Source organism: Carex rostrata, chromosome 14 (assembly GCF_964058835.1).
Source record: "Carex rostrata chromosome 14, lpCarRost1.2, whole genome shotgun sequence".
NCBI classification, from domain to species: domain Eukaryota; kingdom Viridiplantae; phylum Streptophyta; class Magnoliopsida; order Poales; family Cyperaceae; genus Carex; species Carex rostrata.
The window spans coordinates 852,075-873,675 of NC_135931.1; the positions used below are offsets into that span (position 1 = coordinate 852,075).

A 21,601-nucleotide genomic window follows, 5' to 3' on the forward strand; every position below is an offset into this window, starting at 1 on the left:
CAAGAAGCTAGGTTTTCAGATCTAGGGCGATTTGGAGAGGAAAAGCTTGAGGGAGAAGAGATTTGTGCTTGGATTTGTATTCTCTACTCTATTTTCCTTTCTTTAGGCTTTGGTAACAACTTATTTGTCCCCTTTGTAACTGTTTGTGCCCCTATGAGAGGCTAATCTCCTCTCTAGGGGCGATGGCATGTAAAACTCGAAACTAGGTGCACTCTATTTTACTCGATTTGTGGTTTTTATTGACTATTAGCAATTTACTCTTTTAATGCTTGATTTATACATGGATTGGGTGGTTTAACCTCACTCCTCCGATACATGAATTTAGGGATTTATCCAATGAGTAAAGAATAGGTTATTAGGACGAAGTACTTAACCGAGAAGTCCTAAGTATCCTAAAAGTACGATAATAGCCCGCGAAGTACTTAACCGTGAAGTGTACGCTATTATCAATGACTAAAAATCACTTGTGTTAACTCCCCGATCAAAAAGAGTAAAGAGTAGGTTATTAGGACGAAGTACTTAACCGAGAAGTCCGAAGTAACCTAAAGGTAAGATATTAGCCCGCGAAGAACTTAACCGTGAAGTGTACGCTATTATCACCTTAAACAGGATGCCCACGTATGCTTTGGAAACATGAATCGAGTAGATTGAGACCCTAGTGGATAGGAATGCCAAAGCCCCTAGAACTCCTACACTTGAATCAGACCCCAGACATTTATTATTTGCTCCTTCCAATTTAATTAGATTTAAAAACCAATCCAAACTCTGGTAGTCTAGCTTAGTGAATTGGCGAGAACCAGTACTTTACGAGTTGTCCCTGTGGATTCGACACCCGAACTACTACTTGACAAGGTTGTATGCTTGCAACCAAATTAGGTGTATTAGGGTTCATAAATAGCTATAGAAAAACACCATCAAATACTTCTGTATAGAGCTTATTGTTATAGATTCATTTGCCAACATCATACTTGTCAAATAAAATAATAAGAAAACATATAATTTAATTCTCTTTAAATTCACATTACACAAGATGCAAACAACTCCCGAGTTTTGGAATTTTTTTTAATGGAAAATAAATAAGAAATTCGGCCCGAGTTTTGATATACCAATTGAGAAACGGACTGACGGGATGGTCCATCTGACAATCTACTCCATGTCCATGCAAAGAAATCCAGAATGCACGTCAGCACGTGCCTCGCACGCATGTTTTTTTCCCTCTCATGGTCTCGCCTCTTCTTTCGTTTTTCCTTTTCCCGCTCTCTTCCCCTCCCCATTTGGTTCCATTAGCCCTTTCAGACCTTTCCCCAGTAGCTAGACTGCTAGAGAGAGCGGGAGAGGATGGGAATCCAAGGTCTCTTGCCACAGCTCAAATCAATAATGGCGCCTATAAATGTGGAGGCTTTGAAGGGGCAGACGGTGGCTGTAGATACCTATTCGTGGCTTCACAAGGGTGCTCTCTCTTGTAGCGCACAGTTATGCAAGGGCCTCCCCACTACCAGGTTAAAAGCTTATTTTTACAACCCCCCTTATTCATCGCTTGTTGAACCAATGGCCGAGGTCAATTCTATTCTTTAGTGGGTTCAATTGGATTGAGAAATAGTTGGTTTAATTGGAGATAGAAACAAAGAACAAGAGTTGGCCTTTTTAAATTGCCACTGGGTTGACATTGCTTATGTTATACTTTGTTTGTTTGAAGATTTGGGAGATTTTCTGTGATTCTTTTTGTACTTTATAATGATATTTGTTGTAAATTTGTTGTTAGTCCTTCAGTGCTGCTGGATTCAATAAAAGCAATTAGAAAAGAAATAATGTCACTAGTTTCAACTGTCCCTTTTTGTTCTACTAAACTCCAGTGACTTTTTAGGTTATTTTTGTGATTTTGAGTCTTTGGGTGTAGATTTGTTATCTTTGTGCAATTTCAGCACTAGGTCTTATCGAGGAACAAAATTAAGAAAAGAAAGATGCTTTATTTCTCTCTTTGTTTTGATCTTTATTCTGGTCCGTAGGTAATTCATTTAAACTGTTGCAGTGCTCTAAAACAATCTATGAAAACCAAATATTACAATTAAATGCATACTTCTCTTGTGCTTCCAAATTTTTTATGCAACCATTATTGAAAAGAGTGAAGTAAAACCCTACTACTGTAGCTTGTTTATAATTTATATAAAATCATTCTCACTTTTCTTCAAAGAATTTTTTTCGCATTTACTAATTCGCAAATTATCAGGCATATCGAGTACTGCATGCACAGAGTGAATATGTTAAGGCATCATGACGTGAAACCAATTCTAGTATTTGATGGAGGGCTTCTACCAATCAAGGCTGACCAAGAAACAAAACGTGCAAGGTTTCTATTCTGTGCTTCTCTAAATATAATGATTTGTTACACAATAATAAATCAATAATATAAGCATTATCGCAGGTCAAGAAAGGAAAACCTTGAGAAAGCCAAGGAACATGAAGCAGCTGGCAATTCAACTGCCGCATATGAGTGCTATCAGAAGGCAGTTGACATATCACCATCCATAGCATATGAACTGATCCAGGTAGGAATGGCCTATAAAAAACCTCAAAAGTTAAATATAACCCTATATAGTACATCCTAGAAAGCTTTGTAAGTTCCTATAAAGCATAAAGATATATCTGATATCTCCTTAATTAGTTTATACAAACGATTTCGTAGTGTATCTGGAAAGAAGCAACAAAATTAGCTGTCCATATTTGGATTATATAGGGAACTAGGTCTATTGATTGTTTGTTGCATGATGCTTCCAATATTTTGTCGTGGGATGCATGATGTTTCCAACTTAGAAAAGTATCCACCATGTTTCTTCTAGGTTTAGCAGGAAAACTATGGGGTTTTCCCCTATTTTTTTTTTCCTTTTACTTGTTTAAATGGACTAAGCTAATAAGGAGATTGTTTCTTTGTGTTTTGATTGTCTTAACAAGAGTAGTGTTCTTCTTAAAATATGCTAATACAGGTACTGAAGAAGGAGAAAGTTGACTATATTGTAGCGCCTTATGAGGCTGACGCACAAATGGCATTCCTGTCTATTAACAAACTTGTTGATGCAGTTATTACCGAGGACTCAGATTTGATTCCTTTTGGCTGCTCTAGAGTTAGTAAAATCATTATTTGCACTTGGCCCCTTGGCTCTCTTGAATTTTTAGTCTGCTACACGAATGCTAATTCTTGGAATCATTTTTAGATTATATTCAAGATGGACAAATTTGGGCAGGGTGTGGAGTATCAGAGTTCAAAACTACCTAGGAATAGGGAACTCAATTTCGGTGGATTCACTCAACAGATGTTACTTGAGATGTGCATTTTAAGTGGTTGTGATTATCTATCATCATTACCAGGGATGGGCGTGAAGAGGGCCCACGCACTAATCCAAAAGCTTAAGAGCTATGAAAAGGTAAAATTGAATAATTCTTGAATATTCTTGTTATGATTATCTCATCAACACAAGTGGTATTGTGAACTTTGGTTTTGTATTAAATCAATTATTTTCAGGTAATAAAGCATGTGAGGTACAGCGGTGTATCTGTGCCACCTCTTTACGAGGAAAACTTTAGGAGGGCAATCTGGGCATTTCAGCACCAGAGAGTTTATGATCCTACAAAACAGAATGTTGTGCACTTGTTGGATGTACCACATGGCTGTGATGAAGACTTGGAATTTTTAGGCCCATATCCTTTAGTTTAATTCTATTACAACATTTATGTCTTATTTTGCTACAAAGGCATTCTATTTCCATATACCAATAACAATCCATATGCTTATTCTACTTTGGACTTAATTGATCTTACACACTTTTATAGAATTGTTTTGCACTTAACCCATCTTACATGGCTAGAACAGAGTATTGCCAAAGATATAGCAGAAGGGAGACTTGATCCTATAACCAACACTCCATTCGAGGTTAGATTTGAACTATTAGAATATTTTACCTTTTCTGTTCCACATTGATGCAGAAATTTCAATCCTGTTTTACCCAATGAATATTTTATGATCATCTCCTTGTTTATTTTATGATGTTAATAGGATAAATTATTGAATAGTGGATTGGTGATCCCTGGCAAGACCAATCCAGTGAAGGAACCTCAGCTAACAATTACAAGGAAGAGACTTGACTTGCCTGTACAACGAAATGTTGTAACAAATTACTTCTGTATCCTCTCAAGTTTTTCTCCAATTTCATTTTCTTGCCTTGTAATTTCCTACATCAAGTCTAATCTGAAATGGAAGTTAAACATATCACAAAATTCCTTAATGTGCAAAGGCATAGCATCACTTGAAGCAAAAAGGAAGTTCATTGCTCCAAAAATTGCTGCGAAGCACCAAACACAACAGAAATTGTCTCCTTTCAGCTCTGAAAATAATAAGTTTGATCTTTCACCTAGCTGTACTGAGGAAATTATTACACCTCCAATAATAGACAAGAAAACTCCAATGCATAGTTCTCCAGCTGTTGGAAACGAAATTCCTTCACAGGATCCAATATCTTCTGTCTCCAGTGTAAGATATCTTAGATGACTGTTTTGTATTTGTAATATTGTTCTCTGAGTATAGCTTAGTAAGATAAGGATAAAGGTCATTTTCTAGCGTTAGAGACCCTAGGGTAGAAAAAGAATAAATAGGACTTGAGAAAAGAAGAAACTGGGTTTGCTCATTTCAGTTTTATCATGAGCTACAATTACAAAAGGATAGAAAGAAATACTTCCATTTATGTGACATAGCAATAGACTCTATCGCCCCAACTTGCCTCTATATAATTTTAGTTGTCTTCATGAACCAACAAGTTTAAATGGGTAATAAGCAACCAGGCTTTTTCCTGTAGTTCACACCTGGAATTTTAATTTGATGTGCTTGATTTTGTGGTTATTTTTCATTTTAGCTTATCAACCAAGCACACGGACCACTGTTTGAGTGATTTTATTTCTCTTTCTTCCCTGTGGACTTCATTATTTGACATATGGGAACTAGTTTAGAATTTCTTAAAAAGGTAGATTGAAAGACATGATGGAATTTTCAAATGCACACCTCTGTGAATACAGATGCTTTTCTCAATTATTATTTATTAGTTTTCTGTCTCTCTCTGGTCTGGATCTTTTTTTTGTTTAAATTGAACTGATATTAAACATTCTTGATTATTCTCAGATGGAAGAGAAGTCTTTTGATGAAGAGCTGAAATCGGTGGAGAACTTGTGCCAAGATGGTGATGCTTCATACTCATCACATTGATCAAATTGAGATACATAAAATATTTTAATTAGGTTCTGACAAATTTTATGCTGTGTTTTCTAGAACCATCGGAGGAGGCTGTTCTGAAGTTGCTTCTTACCCCAAAAGCTTCTCCTGATAGCTGTTTTGTACAAAACCCAGCTAAAAACATTAGTGCACTGGAAAACAGAAAATCAATACTTAAAAGTTCGTATTTCAAACATAAACAATCCGACAATCATGATGAAGAGAGTCTAGGGGAAGAGATAAGTGGAAATAAAGAAAATAGTTATGTGAGGGGAAGCACCTATCGAAGTATTCTAAAGAGGAGAAAACTGAAAGATACCAGTAACTTGCATGTGGTATCTATTTATTTCTTTCTTTCGTTCCAATTGTTAGACTAACAATAAAGTATCTTATATTTGTTCTTGTATTTGGACCTTATTTAGTAACCTCTTCTATTCAGGACTCGGAACAATTAGATAGTGTTGAGAAAAGCCTGGCACCTGACACTTCTGATGAAGGTATAAAATGACAGGGTTACGTTCTGGATGTTTACTTTTGTGAGTTCAAAGCTATTTTGTTACAAATGAACCATTACAAAATCCAAGTTGAACTGCCCAAATGCATTTTTCTAAAGATGCCTTTTGCTCTTTGTATTCCCTTTTGTTCATATAATGTCATAACCTTTCATGTCCCAGCATAAATTGTTGTCTTTTTCAGTCTGTGGCATTTTGGCTATTTTTTTCTTCTTTTAATATGTAATCTTTGTCAGCCATACACAGATTATTATAAAGGGTAGAGATATAGCAACAGCCAAACTTATTTGACAATAGACTTTGAAATTCATCAAAATTTGTGTTCTTTATAATTTAGGATTATGTACTAAATTTGGTGTGATTTGACATAGTTGGCCACCTGTCAAATGCCATAAAATTATTTTTCAAACTGCATGATAAATGACATATCAACTTAAATTTTTTTTATTTTGATAAGCATTTTTTCAGTTGCTCTGGTTGTCAAATGAGTTTGTTGTTAATATAACCTATGTTACTATTTGCTGATATTACAACATTTGTAGACCCTGACCAAACCGGCCATGATATTGCAGCTATGGATGTCAATGCTGAAGGGAGGTTTGGATGTAATGTGTCACACGTCAACAAATATGCCGGAATTGCCGAGAAATCAATGGAGAAGTTTGCTTCATTGATATCATCCTTTAGATACAACCCATCTGGGTCCCGTGCAAGTGGCCTCCGTGCCCCTTTAAAGGAGGTGCAGAACCCAATATCCACGAGGTATACTATTCATGATTTTCTCTGTTTACTATTTGTTCTACCTTTTTAAATTACATTAATGAATTGATATCAAATTATAAAACAAATTTACTAAGAATGAAAATATGAAATCATTTCGGCCCTCATTTAATTGCATCCAAGCACTGTGAATAGTAACGTCTTTAGATTTTTTTTTTTTTTTCAAATAATTGGCATTCTTCTTACTATATTTTATTTCCAACAGAATTCCTTACCAGAGAAGAAAGCCGTCTGCAGGGCCTGTTGACCTGAGTGAGTTCGCATATACATCCAAAAAACAAGATCCTGCCAAATCATCATCAAATTGAGATTATGATGATTCCATCTAATGTTGTATTATCAGAAATAGAGCTGAGATGTTGCACATGATCATTTATCACATTAGTTGCAAGTAAAAGCTATGCTTAGTCCCTCTCTTTGAATTATCTGTTTTACTGAATTTAAAGATGCATCAGGGACTGCAATAGTAGATCTTTTGTATTTAAAACCAGGTTTCTTATTTTGATAGATGGTTGTAATCAGAACTCAATTAGCATTAAGAGACCAATTTTGGAGACAGATTGAGAGGGTGTTTTATTAGCATGATGTCTTGTATGGAAGGAGCCAAAAGGTGTTGTATTTAAAAACCCTTGTGTTTTCTTATCCTGATCATGGTTTTTTGTTCAGTATTAGGGACGATGTGTTATTTTTGTAATTTGCAGTTCGTTTTGGTACATTTGAAAGGAATGTCTGCAAAGGTGAACTCAATCAATGGTTAGTTTCAGGAGAAGTCCCCCAATAAGTTGGCACTGGCATGTTTATCATAATGTAAAGTTAGTGGTTAGAAAATGCTTAGAAGACCTGAATAATTTCCAAAGTTAATCCCATTTTGTAAGAACATATGATATATGTCAAATTGACAGGATAAAAGATATTAGAGCAAACATTCTAATTGACCGTAGTCCATAAAGTGCTGAAATATAATTTGGATGGCACTTTCAAAGATCAAGATATATAATAAAGACAATTAGGCCAAAAAGGGTGCTAGATGAGCTAATTTCAAAGTAAATCGATTTAGACCTGTAACTTCACTTGCAACCAGAAAGAAAGATAAAAAAAGAAAGAATGAAAAGCCAACCGATCCCCACTATTACTGTACTGTGCCACCAATTTAGAATAACTATCAGCTAAGTCACAGGCCCAACTCCAAAAATCCTACTTAGAGAATATTACCACATACATCAACCTGAGTAGCATAGCAAGGGAAAAAAAAAAAGCTTTAAGCTCCAACATTGCCAAGCCAAAAGAACAAGGGGAACTGTGCAATGGCCATGAAGAGAAGCATGTAATGCTGCCGGCTCGAGTGCTTTTCATGGCTCCTCATCTCAGTCAAAAGCACCCTCTTCATGGTCTTGACCAAGAACACCCCCATGCAAATACTAAGCCAAGGCATCAGAAAGTAGTACGAGAAACTCCAGAATATGCGCACCACTATTGCCAGAGAAAGGCCGGTGAAGAGGTACCCACCATATGCCACTATATCAAGCAAAGCTGCCTCACCACCACCCATGGAATATAACAATGACTTGAGTAACGCCACCTGTATGAACCAGCCAAGAAGTCCCCTTGTGAACTGAAAACTAAGTGCTTCTGGACTGAACCTGCATTTGAATGAAATAAAGTATGTGGTTATAATGAGATTAGAACCCCTTACATCAAGCTCTGTCCACATACATTAAAAAGGGAAAACGGTTCAGCTTTGTGATGTGTTGTACTGGTCAGGTCATATACTAACACAGTTCACCTACTAGGGTAATATATGAACGTTTTTCAGTCAAACTACTTTTTCCATGGTCTCAAAATTCATCTGATATCTTAAATTAAAAAAAAGGGCTTCTGATAATCTGTTGTTTTTCATTTGGAAAAGCAGGAACCAAGAACTTGTTTTTCCTCATCCAACCGTTCAAATTTATTTCATGTGTGAATCTCGACGAAGAGCAACGGTTGGATGAGGAAAAGCAGGTTCTTGTTTTTCCAAAAGAATAGCAGCATTTCCAAAAGAAAAGCAGCAGATTCATTCCAATAAACGCTGCCAAATTTCCAAACAGCTTTGAATTTGATGGACCACAACCCTAACCAAAGAAGCATAAAATTTAAACAAAGAGGTAGAAGATTATGAAAGCAAAATTTGATGATCACCCCACAAAACTTTGAATATGTAACAATCATTTGCGACCAACTATTTTCCTTAGTATCAAGTATAACACTGTCAACTCTTTGGCAAGAAATGATCGAATAACCTTTAAATGTTTTCCTTGATTAAAGTATTGTTATTATTATTTAGTTATTTGAGTTATTTTCCAGATTGCTTATGCAATAGCAAAAAACACATTCAGATAATTTGTTTTCGATATGCAAGACATGGTAACATTTGCACTGAAAATTTGAACTAGAAAATGGAACATTGCGGAATATTTTAGTCATTGCTCTTGAATTTTAATGATGCTAGATTTTTACAATGGAAAATTTATTTGAGGTAAGGGGCATTCAGGAAACAGAAGTTGCAGGTGTAATTTTCAAACAAGAAGTTCGTTGGTGGTTGATTGTTGAAAGAACTGGTGAAATACCCCTAACGATAAAGAGTGAGGCTATGGCTCCATACTATGGATGAATATATTTACTATTAAAGTCCAAATAGTCGATCGAAACCACTCCACATTATCTCCATATGAAAATGTACTTGTAGGCCAAATTTTATATTATTAAATTTTATTTTACTAATTTTTTTAGATAGGTAGAAAATCACTACTTTCGGATGGTCTAGAATCTTTAGATAAAGTTATATTGTACCTATTTAAAAAATAGTACAAAAATTATAAAGAAATGAAAATTTGCTATCCAAGCACATTTTCATATGAAGATCGTATTGAGTGGTTCGGGTCGGCTATTTGGACTTTAAAATAAAGATATGCATCCATAGTACGGACCAATGTGCGCTATGCATAGTTGCATAGCCTCACTCAAAGATAAATACAAAAAAGTTCAGTAACTTACTTTCCAATGAATCCTAGAGAGAAGCCAGCAAGGATAACATAAGTAGCAAATGCCATGAAAGGTATGTACAAATCTGGGGCATTAATGTCGTATATTGGAGGCTTATATGACAGCCTCCCCCCTACTGGCTCAGTAATCCTAGTCCAGTGTCCCTAATTCAAAACGAAATATCATATCAGAGGAAGTAGATAGCTAACTAAATAAAAAAGATTCATGAGAGAAATTTTTTTAAAGTTGAGGACATACTCTATGAAGAAAAGGAAACAAGACAACCCTCAACTTGTTACGCACATATTGATCATTCACTTGGAAATAGTATTGTGGGTTTGAGAAGTACCGACTGATCTGTTAATCAAACCTTCATTGTTAGAAATTGAAAAGAAATGACAACAATGAAATGATATAAACTAAACATACATTGCTTTGCATAAACTCAGAACTTGAGCCCAAGAACTTCTCTCCATATGCACCCAAGCCAGATTTAATGAACTCAGATCCAGCACCATAAAATGCATTTCCAAATGGACTCTGTTGGGGATTCAGCTGAGGTGGGCCATGTGGTCCAGCTTGACTTGCCACATTGGGATTATACATAGCTGAAATTTGCATTTTAATGTAAGTGTACTTTTGCAATGCAACAGAGTGATGCAATAAAGTTAAAAGCTTAGAGCAATAAACCAAAGTTAGATGTAGATCCATTTATGAAGTTCTTTAGGGTTCTTTCTGGGCAAATTACACGTGTGCTTTTACAGTATTTCCAGAAAGACCCAAAATTTCTCTTAATTTTACCACCAGACTTATTAAAACCAAAAGCTAACTTGTTAAAAAAGATGATGAAATTGCCATTATTTTCTCCATTTTCTCTCAAACTGACTTGCCCTATGATGAGTTTGCGAAAATTCAAACCAAACATCAGCTTCTTGGACTGATTTTTGTTTTGTATTTGAGCACAGCTGATAAGAAGCTTATTCTAAGTATGATAATCTGTCAATATTTACTGACTATATTTTTTTCATAAAACTGATGCAATAATCAGGTGTCTGCAACTGTTTTGAAAGTGATGACTCTGTTTTTGCAAAAAGAAGCTTAGTCACTTGATGCGCATCTGCAAGCCGCAGGGATGTCTTTTGTAAGTACCATTGATACAGGGTGTAATTTGCAAGAAAACCTCAGAACTTATATTGGAATCCTTACGAAAGCTAATGTTAAATGCATCCCAACTTATCAGGCATCGCCTTTGGTAATTGAGTAAGAAAAAAAAACATCTCTTTTCCAAAAATTAAGATTTTATGAGCATTTACATGAATAAGTATCAAAATAAATTAACAGAGATAGTATAGATACAAACTGGTATCAGATCTGAATGAAAAGCTTTTCAACAAGACTGTCTCAATACAAGCTCAATAAATTCAATCTATCATTTTCGTTCCATAACTAAAACCATATAAAACAGAAAGGCTATGTCTAATTAAATTTGAACCCAAAACAAAACCAAAAAGAACAAGTATCACTCACACACCAGGCTGCAACTTTAGGTACTGCTGTACCTGTTAACATGTACAGCACCATCATAGTGGTACCTTCTATTTGACTGGTATAAGACCTGGACCAACCCCCCCCCCCCCCCGGCCCCCCACCACACACACACACCAGTATTCTATTCTGTGAAGCACCCTACTTAAAATTAGGACTTTCTACCAATAGAAATAGTTCACTGTTGCTACCATGGTTCATGGTTTGAAAAATCGATTGGCAACACGCGATTCGATTCTTGGGCGATTTTCCAAACCGACTGACCTAGTTTTGGGAGGAACAACGCTTGAATGGGAAGGGAGGATTCTTCCTTCTAGTTTCTTTGAGACCGACTGATTCTTCAGATTTGTTTAGTTATCGATTTTCCAAAGGCAAAGGCAAAGGTGATGGGATTGATCAATGATCGGAAGAGAGATCTGGAGGAGAGCTTCAAGCGTGGTTCCGTTCGTTAATCAAAAGAAAAGGAGAAAGGAAATGGGTCTGTCTCTTTGCGTCGGGTGGTAGGCTAGACAGCTCATATAACGAAAACATTTTTGGGCCGGGCCGAATGTTATTCCCGTTGGGCCAGCTCATAAATTGGTCCAGCCATTCAGCCCCCATATTCCCATAACAAGTAAAAGCGTGAAGCGCAAATCTTGATGCTCTGTCAACTCCTGTTGATTAATAACACAAAAATAATTAGCATCCGATAATTAATTAATTATAAATATAGGCAAATCCCAAGCTAGCTTAGCTTTGTATATCTTGTTTTTCTTTAAATTATCATCATGGCTTTGCATCCAATTAGAAGTCTAGCTCCCTTTTACACTATGGCACATCCTACTGTGACTGTGGGGGATATCCTACTATTCTACAAAATCGACCGGGCAGTGTATGGCAAGTTTGTTAATGGTGGCATGGAGCCTGGCATAGCACGCAAGGCTGTCGCAATTTTCATGTGTCTAGATCAATTCGACATGGATTTGGTTGCTCAGATTGAACGGATTACCGATCCTACCAAGATATCCCAACTGATTGCTGAAGCAAACACTGTTTTGCACCATATCCGACCAAATAATTATCCGATAAACTACAATGAGATTATTCCTCTAATAACTTCCCTGGCCAAGAACTGCCTAGATATCTGTTTGAACTCCAACAAGGATTTAATAGTGAAGGGGGCCGCATACATACTAGACGGGGTTGGAAGGTTTGTATTTGATGATCATATGTATGAATTGTTGCGCACGTATGAGACCAAGAAGGCAATGGCAAGAGCAATATTGAGGGTTGCGATGCCAGTGGTGTCCCCAGAGGTTGCCATGTTATGGGCTGTGATGCCAGTGGTTCCCCCGGAGTTGGCTACGTTATATGATTTTGCTGCAAATGCGCCATTGATTGAGGATGCCAGGTCCACATTCCTTACTTTCAGGAGGGACAGCCCCATTAGAGAGGGGGACATATTGGAGTACTTCAAGTGAGTACAAAACTTTATCTAAATTCTATTTGTTTTCCTTTCTGTTTTATTACTGCAATCATTTAATTTCTTGACTACTTCAAGAAAAATATCATTTTGCTGGCTTGACATATTTCGATAATTCGATGTGCTATAGCCTATACTAAAAGTATAGTGTTTTGTTCTTGCAGGAGGTGGGGATCAGATGACTGCATAGATAGATTGATAATGTCGGGGCCGGGAACATCGAAAATTTATGGCAAGATGGTGTTCAAGAGCGATACCTACATCAGTCTTTTGTTGAATGGTAGTGAACAACCTGTGCAGTACTTCATCAATGGAAAACCGATTTGGGTTCAAAAGTATGTAACGAGGGTGGTGGTCAATTGATTGCTTAATTATTTGCTTACTAATTACTTAATTATTTCCGTATTGATATGTCAAGACGGACGCCGTACGGTATCTATCGAACAAATGTATGTATTCAGTTAGCTTGATTCTGGTAAGGTATATTTAATTATTTTGAATAAAATGCATATACACATATGCCTTGGCTGAAACTCATCTGGTTTGTGTTTCTATGCTTGTGCTTGTTCTTCTTGTTCTTGTTATTTTGGGTTAAAAGTAATAAGTGTTTACTTTTGATCTACTAGTTTAATTAGCAAAGGAACTATTGTTTGGCTATGTCTCAATTGTATTCTTATATTTTTTTGTTTTGTTTTTGTTTTTGGAGATGGTTTATCATTTTTTTTTCTGAAATCGAGCCATGAAAAAAATGGTCTACTGTTTAGTAGATTAATTGATTGCTCAAGTGAAAAAAAAAAATTGTTGGGTAAGCAATTATCGAACTTTGTTTTACAAGAAGAGTGAGGTTATGCTACTAGCGTGGATTTGTCCGTACTACCGATCAATATTTTTTATTTTCAAAACTATAACGGATAATCCGAACCGTTCAACATGATCTTCATATAAATATGTATATGGATGGGTAGAAAATCACTATTTTCAAATCACGTGATTTTCTACCCATCTAAAAAAATAGTAAAAAATTCTAAAAAATGTAAAATTTAGTTTACATGTACATATTCATATGGAGACTATGTTGAATGGTTCAAATCGATCATTAGAACCCTCAAATTGAATATTTGAGTCCATAGCGCATGCCAACATGCGCTATTTAATTTATAGTACCATAGCCTCACTCTTACAAGAATATGTTTTATCTGCGTGGATGAAAAATAACTATTGTCAACAGTAAACCGACAGATATTGCTATTACTTAGGATTCTGTTATTACCAACAAAAATATATATCTATAAAAATATCAACTAACAGTACTTTTATAAAACCGATTCTTGTAGTATTTTTTGAGGAGCATGGCATGTTTCAAAATTCAACTAACAGCCTTTTTTTTTTTAATAACGTAAGATCTAACTTCTTTATGTTTTTCATTTTTACTTTGAAACTCAATTATTTTGAATGCTTTGGACTTTTGTACATCGTGGATACAATCTTTGTAACCTCAATTAAATCAATTAAATGTAGGCAAGACTCATATTTTTCTTTAAAAAAAAATAATAATGTGAACTTATTATTTTATATCAGTACATTAATTTCAAATTTGCACCATTTAAACGCCAAATAGCTTTTGTGACGGTTTTTGAATTTTAAGCTTGACTATTGTTGAATAATACATTGTAGTATAAATGAAAGAATAACATGTTATCCTCAAATAAAATTAGAACATTTGCTCCGGGATGATCATCCATATACCATATCACTTCTAGCTAGCAATTGATGCGCGCAAAAGCGTATGCACAAAGTTTCAGTACAATGAGATGTACCTTTTAACCCTAAATACACTTTTGGTTCAGATTGCAAGTATACAATCCTACCGTGTAGTATATTGTCGGGTATCGATCCACAGAGAGTATGATAAATACTTAGTTTAAACTTTACTAATTAATTTAAGAAAATAAAAGGAAAGTAAAATGCAATAAAAGTAAATTGGGGGTTTGTTCTAACAATTCCTAAGGTTGGGTTCAATACCCAAAAAGAAAGGAGTTTGAAACAATAATTGTAAATAAAAGTAAAAGAAAGGAATTGATTTGCTTTCAAGATTTAGAGATCTAGGGGTCTTTGGTCTACATTCCCTTGCTAACTCTATCTATTCGGTATTTGTTTAAGTTCATGTATGATTTGATGAGGTTTCTAACCTAATATGTCATTAAGGGTCACTTTCGTGAATTAATAACATGCCTAGGTAACTCGAACTTCTCAATGAAGTCCCCCACCCTAGTTACCTAGACCCATTGAGCTCTTGTTAGTCTCTCCTCTCCTCAAATATTGATACTTCACGATTAAGTCCTTCATACCAATACCCGATTCAATTTGAGATGTCCTAATTAAGGTTTGCCTTCACGGTTAGGTACTTCACCAAATTCCTAACCTTAATTTCTGTAGTTCCGGCTTAGATTACAAATTGGTTACAATCCTAATCTAAACCTAGGGTATTTGCATTCATAATTTGGTACTCTCCTCTCGTCCTAACTTCTTTGGATCTTTTGACAAAGAGATACCAAAGCGGGACTACTGCGATTTCAAGTACTAATTATGTAATTAACACAAATGATAAATCACAGAAATTAACATCAGATCCCATAAAACAATCATAACAAAGACAAATAACCGAATAAGATACAATTAAACAAGTTCATGCATTGACCTAAACCCCTAGAGAGAGAACTACTCCCTCATGGAGAGATCCATTACAAAAATTGGCAAAGTAAGAAGAAATGAAATAAAGGAAGTAATTACACCCTTTGACAAATCAAAAACCTCTATCTTGCCGACTTCTTGCTCAGGAAACCCTTCTTCTCCTTGCTTGAAAGCTTTCCTTTTCTCCAGAATTTATCTCTAAGTATTGTGTGTATAGAGAGAGAATGAAAGAGGAAGGGATGATGTGAGAGATGGAAAGAGATGAGGATGGGTGTTTTGAATGGAGAATGAACCCTCTCTTTTATAGCCAAGGACCATGCCCAATTAAGAGGCTAGGAAGTGGAGTTAGTGGGTGCTATATTTGGATTGTTTCCCAGGATGCCTTGTTCATGTTTGACTGTAAAAACGTGTCCAGGTTGCGCCAAAAATAGAAACCATGTTGAAAATGTGTATTTTTGGCTTTCTGCGGGTCCAGTGCGGGTGCTCCAGACCGCACTGTGGGTGATCTCATCCGCACTGGGAGAAATTTGATTTTTCATGTTGTAGATCTTCTCTCTAGCTTTCCAAAAAGTGGTCACAAGCCTTAATCGGAGTTACGAGTCAAAAGTTATGGCCGTTTTAAGTTTAGGCTCCAGTTATGCGTTCTGCTATAGTGCGCCCGCACTGCTACAGTACCATCCGCACTAGTCTCGGACTTTTCCTATGCGACCAGAGTGCGGCTGCATCGAGATCTGTGCGTCCGCATCGATATCCGTGCATCCGCACGGATTTTGATGTATAGCTTATTATACCTTTTTAAAATTAGTATGTGTCCAGAAATCCATCTAAGTACTTAGTGCGGCCGTATCGTAAACCGTGCGTCCGCACTGGACATTTTTCTTCGGTTTTTCTTCATTTTCTGCATTTTCTGCAAATTAAAACCAAACAAACGCAGTAACTTGATCCTAGGTGTATTCTATTCACTTTATATTCAAAATACAAGATATTTGGTGTTATTTCGTGATAAAAATCAGATCGAATATGTATATAATTTAGGCCTATCAGCAATCTTTCCATAAATTTTTATATATTCTATATAAATTTTTGTAGATACTATTTTATTAAAAATCTGTACACAAAACACACTTATAATTTCTACTTGATATATATCTCTCCTCCTTATTAAGGAGTTTAATGTCTAGATCCTGATTTACTGATTTTTTTTTGAAGGATGCTCAGCCGTTGAATTTCCAGATCGCACATAAACGAATTTTTCAAATTATGTGCTTTAACACTTAAGCATGCACTGGTCGCGCCGCATATGATCCCAGCGCTCATAGACCGCGCGCCGCACTCGTTGACCGCGCCTCTGAACAACGCACGGCGCGTGCAGACCGAGCCTGTTCACCGCGCACCCTTTTTTCTGCTGAATGCGGGATTCGAACCTAGTTGGGTTCTGTTGGTGCCAAAATTCCTACCACTACACTAGAGTTCACATGTATTATCTTGTAGATAAATATAGTATTTAACTATTTTTCTCTACAAATTTGATTTAAATTATAATTATATAAATATCATATATATATTAATAGCCGTATTGTATCCTTCATTTTTGAAAATTACCGTATCGCCGTATTCGTATCGTATCAATATTATTATTGCTTTGAGATTTGTGCAGCACGTATTTCAACGGTTGATTTTTAAAAAGGTCACGCAAATAATGAAATAATGAAACGCTTGATCTTTTTCATTTTATAATATTTTATAACGAAATAATCTGTTTCCGTTGCAACGCACGAGTAAGATGCTAGTAATGGAATATGTAGTGAGTTTGTCGTTCCGAATATAAAGAAATATATAAAGCGAATTGCTTTGCAAAATAAGCAAGATAAACATGACATTATTTAGAAAATCAGAAAATTTCACGGCAATTAAGTTATTAAAAGAAGAAAACCCATGTAAGAAAAAAAAAATGAGCATATATATAATTGTACTATTTATTTCGATCGAATATTCAGAATTTGGGAACATATATAAATGTATGTAACACAAGAGAATGATATGTTCCATTATATTCTAAAATAGTTTTTTTTTTTTTGCAATTATCATTATTCTTTCTAGCAGGCCTTGAATTATTTAATATAAATTGTTAATAGCACTATTGCTCCAATTGTGAATTTACTTAGTAATCCGACGCAATATACTCACCCTCAACCTGTGGAAAATTGCACCAAAAGTATTCTGGCCGAATCATCATTTCTCTCTAATGGAATTGGATTGGACAAATTTTATTCAAGGTCGCTTTAAAATTAACCATCGATCCACGTTGTGATTTGTGCGTGAAGAAATTAACACAACACCAACAATGATAACAGATTTAAAACTTAATAAATTTAAATGGTATTGTAAATCTAACATAGAAAAAAAAAAAAAATTGTCCAAAATTCTTTGGACCAAAACCCAACCCTTCTCTAATAGCCAAGCATTTAACTCATGAATTTATAAATTCACAAGTAAAGATATTGACAGAACTATTTTTGTGTCATACAACGCATCAATTGTATACATTTTTTTTATTTTGCTGTCTTTATAAAAGTTTGTTAGGTGATCGTGCTCTAATTGACAACACGGTTATCCGCCTCTTAGCTGGTCATGAGTCATGACACCTCAATATATGTGTGTGTGTGTGTGTGTGTGTGTCAAAATTGGAAATTGGCCCGGCCTGTTTGATAACACAACACCATGCAGTGTGAACAGAATTTAATTTGGATTTCCGACTTGTGCACCATATTCACCCCCCCATAACAAGAAAAGGCGCCAAGCGCAAATCTTTATACGCTTTAAATTCTTGTTCTTTGAAGAACGCCCCAGTGCATGCACCAAAATAATTAGCATCCGATATTTATAAATATATCCAAATCCCTAGCTTTGTATCTTGTTTTTCTTTTAAATTATAATCGCCTCTTTATATTCTCTTGATCAAGTTCGCCTTAATTTACACTATGGCACCTACTGTGAAGGATGTCCTCGCATTCCACAAGATCGACCGGGCCGTGTATGAGAAGTTTGTTATGCATGGAACGGAGCCCGGCACAGCACGCAACGTTGTCGCTCTGTTCATGTGGCTAGAGCAAATCGGCATAGATATGATTGGTCAGATTGCACAGATTACAAATCCTACCATCATTTTCACACTAATTGCCGAAGCAGACGCTGTGTTGCACTGTCTCCGACAAGATGATGGTCTGAATAACTACACCGAGATTCCTCTGATAACTTCACTGTCGAAGAACAGCTTAGATATCCGTTTCTTCAACTTTCACAGGGATGTAATAGTAAGAGGGCTCGCGTACATATTAGACGGGGTCGGAAGGGTTGTGTTTGATGATCATCTGTATGAATTGTTGCGCGCGTATGAGACCACAGAGGCAGCGGTAAGAGCGGGATTGAGTGCGGTGATGCCAGAAGTGCCCCTTGGGTTGGCTGTGCTATATGATCCTGTTGCGGCTGTGCCATCGATTGTTGATGCTAGGTCCATGTTTATTACTTTCTCAAAGGGGTTCCCCATTAGAAGGGATGAGATATTGGAGCACTTCACTGAGTAAGTATAAAACTTTTACGTTGCCATGCTTATCCTCGAAAAAAAAAAAAAAAAAAAAAATCTCTAGAACAAGTGATCAGTTTGTACTTATTGATAGAATTTGTTGTTGCAGGAGGTGGGGAGACTGCATCGACAGAGTGATGATGGAGCGGACAGGGACAGGGACACCGATGTATGGCAGGATTGTGTTCAAGAGCGATTCTTACATCAATCTCGTGTTGAGCGGTGAACAAGTTGTCAAGTATAACATCAATGGAAGGCAGCTGTGGGCTCGCAAGTACGTACCCAGGATGATCAACTGATCAATCTGCCAATATATATATATATATATATTATATATCTAGCTAATCTATTTTTACTAGCTAGATTGAGTCTTGAACCTCGTTTGTTTGTTTTATAACATATATATTTTGGTGCATCTTGATATATATCCTGCATGGCGTGTACTGATGTAGTGGTGAGCAACTATATATTTTGTATGCATGAGTACGTGTACTTTTTGTATATCTAAATGTTCAAGGATAAATAAATATGTTCCATCTTCTGTCAATTATATATATATATATATATAAGCAAAGAATTAAGCAAATACTACGTTTTTCAACAACACAGAGATTTCTATAAGTTTTTTAATTATAGAACTAACAACATGCGAAAAGAAATGCATCATAATTTAATTAAATTTTCTGTGCTACATAATGAACCTAAAAAAATCTCCAAATTTGCAAATTCCGTGCTCATCAACACAATTAGATTAGCAATAATCATGACATACAAAATGAAATACACGCAACTAAAGATCGGAGAATAACAGCTGGACGTTGCTGCTAACGCATGCACTGTTATATGCAGTTCATGGACCCAGCCCAGCCCAGCCCATAATTCGTACTGGTCTTTGGGCTTTGTATATGATTGAGAGATAAAGAGGGCTGTTATATATATGAATTGTTGAGCTGCAGCTAATATCACATAAAAATTGCATAGAATGAGATCTGTGCATTTGATCATATGATTAGAAATAATATAGAATTGAATTGAAGTGAATCGCATCTGGAGATTGTTCATCACACAAACCAAATATTGGAGATTATAGAAATTTGTTTATCTTACACTTATAAACAAGAATAAAAAAACAGATATCCATTTGCTTGCCATCAAATTTATTCCTCCACATAGTTTAATTTGCCTACATAATTTTTACCGAGATATGTTTTTCATTTGTTGATTAATTTCTAGATCTTTAATTCAAAATAAACTATTGCTCAGATCTTTTGGTACGAAGCAAACAATATAAAGAGACGATCTTTGTGTATTTTTTTTTTTTATTCATGAATAACTTTACCATACACAAAAATAAATATATCTCTAGCTAATTAATATTAACTGATCGATTGTAATATTTTATTGACCAAATATTTTTAAAGAATACTTGTCTCATTTCACAAATTTATTTTCTTCTTAAATTTAATTAAATTGATAAGATGGTATTTAATAAGCTGGACCCGGTCATTTACGTCTGAAGCAATAAGATATTTTAATTCATGAAACATATAAAAAAAATTATAAATACAAAATAATTAAAGATATAGACCGTAGGCCTCACAAGTCATACCTAGAAAATTTTGATGCCGGAGTGAAGATGGAGACTAGGGATGGTATTGAGCTGGCTCGTCCGAGTTACGAGTAAGTTGACTTGAGAATTTTGAGCCGATTCAATTTAAAATTGTCACAAGTTGGACCGAACTAGCTCGTGAGCTAGTGAGTTGACTCGTTGGTTTTGACTGAATCTTGTTTTAAGAATAAAATAAATTCTACAAAGTTTTTGAACCGATCTAACTCGTTCGAGTCACAAGCAAGTTGACTTTAGAAATCTGAGCTGAAATTTTGATGCCAGAGTGAAGATGGAGAGTAAGAGTGGTAACGAGCTAGCTCGTCCGAGTCACGAGCGAGTTGGCTTTAGAGATCTGAGCTAAATTTCAAACGTTTGAAATTGTTACGAACTGAATCGAACTAGCTTGTGAGTTGGCTTGTTGGGTCTGATTGGATCTTATTTTAAGAAGAAAATATATTTTACAAATTTTTTGGACCGAGTTAAACTGAGCTGGGCAGTATAAAATGCACACAAATTGATGTCTAACTGAGCTAGCTCACGAACTGATGAGCAAGCTAGATCTTAGCTTGAACTCGTGAATTCTCAACCGAACTAGACCTCGACTCAGTCTAATAACGAATGAATCAGTTACAAGTCACAATCGAACTACGAGCGACGAGCTTTTTTGCCAGTCCTGGATACCAATGTTAGTTTACATATTTATTTATATTTTGTTGAAAAATACACTCAGTGCCCATTTGTTGGCTCTCTTGTTGACTGAACACGTCAGACGAGATAAATACAAAACAAAGAAAGAAGAAAACGAACTTATTTGCTGATTAAGGGTGTGATCGGAACAAGTAATTTTCGCTCAAACAAGAAATAGAATTAGAATTCATTCTCAATCTGCTGATCGGAACCCAAAAAGAAAAGAGAATAGAAATGATTCGACGGAATTTCAAGAGCTCTAAATCCTACAGCGAAATCACGGGAAAAAGGCAGGTATTTCGCGAGAATTCAATTTGCTGACGTGGAAAGTCCGTTGTACCCTTGTCTTCTTTGATTAGAGCAGCGCTGCTGTGCTGGAGCAAGAGAGCAGTGGAGAGGAGATGTTTCTGGACTAGAGAACTGGGCGGGAGAGTACTCAAGAAAGGGAGAAATGTTT

General features: G+C 35.8%; 3 protein-coding genes and 1 pseudogene across 4 annotated transcripts; 3 read left to right on the forward strand and 1 right to left on the reverse strand.

The window, feature by feature from the left end:
• The first annotated feature begins 1,272 nt into the window (after window positions 1–1,272).
• Window positions 1,273–7,124, forward strand: LOC144565678 (5'-3' exonuclease family protein). Its single transcript, XM_078315495.1, has 14 exons — window positions 1,273–1,499; window positions 2,228–2,347; window positions 2,423–2,546; window positions 2,982–3,119; window positions 3,210–3,419; window positions 3,518–3,693; window positions 3,853–3,925; window positions 4,049–4,175; window positions 4,287–4,522; window positions 5,165–5,222; window positions 5,312–5,589; window positions 5,694–5,751; window positions 6,309–6,528; window positions 6,752–7,124. The coding sequence occupies exons 1-14, from the start codon at window positions 1,339–1,341 to the stop codon at window positions 6,852–6,854; spliced, it is 2,082 nt and encodes a 693-aa protein (XP_078171621.1). The 5' UTR covers window positions 1,273–1,338; the 3' UTR covers window positions 6,855–7,124.
• Window positions 7,125–7,581: 457 nt separating this feature from the next.
• On the reverse strand, window positions 7,582–20,521 carry LOC144565229 (uncharacterized). 2 transcript variants are annotated; one of them, XM_078314927.1, is made up of 5 exons: window positions 20,515–20,521; window positions 9,997–10,175; window positions 9,826–9,924; window positions 9,580–9,731; window positions 7,582–8,186 (listed from the first exon to the last, which is right to left on the reverse strand). In XM_078314927.1, exons 2-5 carry the CDS (start codon window positions 10,171–10,173, stop codon window positions 7,805–7,807), a joined length of 810 nt encoding a protein of 269 aa, XP_078171053.1. In that variant the 5' UTR covers window positions 10,174–10,175; window positions 20,515–20,521; the 3' UTR covers window positions 7,582–7,804. The 2 variants fall into 2 exon arrangements, with proteins under 2 accessions (XP_078171053.1, XP_078171052.1); XM_078314926.1 differs by lacking the exon at window positions 20,515–20,521 and adding an exon at window positions 11,377–11,602.
• Window positions 11,922–12,937, forward strand: LOC144565520 (uncharacterized). The gene is made up of 2 exons (XM_078315314.1): window positions 11,922–12,568; window positions 12,739–12,937. The coding sequence occupies exons 1-2, from the start codon at window positions 11,922–11,924 to the stop codon at window positions 12,935–12,937; spliced, it is 846 nt and encodes a 281-aa protein (XP_078171440.1).
• Window positions 18,247–20,532, forward strand: LOC144565521 (uncharacterized; annotated as a pseudogene).
• The last annotated feature ends 1,069 nt before the right edge of the window (window positions 20,533–21,601 follow it).

Bases quoted from the DNA above. Each gene is read 5' to 3' on its own strand.
- LOC144565678 (XM_078315495.1), top strand. From the start codon at position 1,339: ATGGGAATCCAAGGTCTCTTGCCACAGCTCAAATCAATAATGGCGCCT. The intron at 4,523-5,164 runs GTAAGATATCTT...GATTATTCTCAG, and splicing joins CAATATCTTCTGTCTCCAGT to ATGGAAGAGAAGTCTTTTGA. The intron at 5,223-5,311 runs GTGATGCTTCAT...TGTGTTTTCTAG, and splicing joins GGAGAACTTGTGCCAAGATG to AACCATCGGAGGAGGCTGTT.
- LOC144565229 (XM_078314927.1), bottom strand. From the start codon at position 10,173: ATGTATAATCCCAATGTGGCAAGTCAAGCTGGACCACATGGCCCACCT. The intron at 9,925-9,996 runs GTATGTTTAGTT...TTTGATTAACAG, and splicing joins CTGAGTTTATGCAAAGCAAT to ATCAGTCGGTACTTCTCAAA. The intron at 8,187-9,579 runs GTAAGTTACTGA...ATTCAAATGCAG, and splicing joins TCTCTAGGATTCATTGGAAA to GTTCAGTCCAGAAGCACTTA.
- LOC144565520 (XM_078315314.1), top strand. From the start codon at position 11,922: ATGGCACATCCTACTGTGACTGTGGGGGATATCCTACTATTCTACAAA. The intron at 12,569-12,738 runs GTGAGTACAAAA...TTGTTCTTGCAG, and splicing joins GACATATTGGAGTACTTCAA to GAGGTGGGGATCAGATGACT.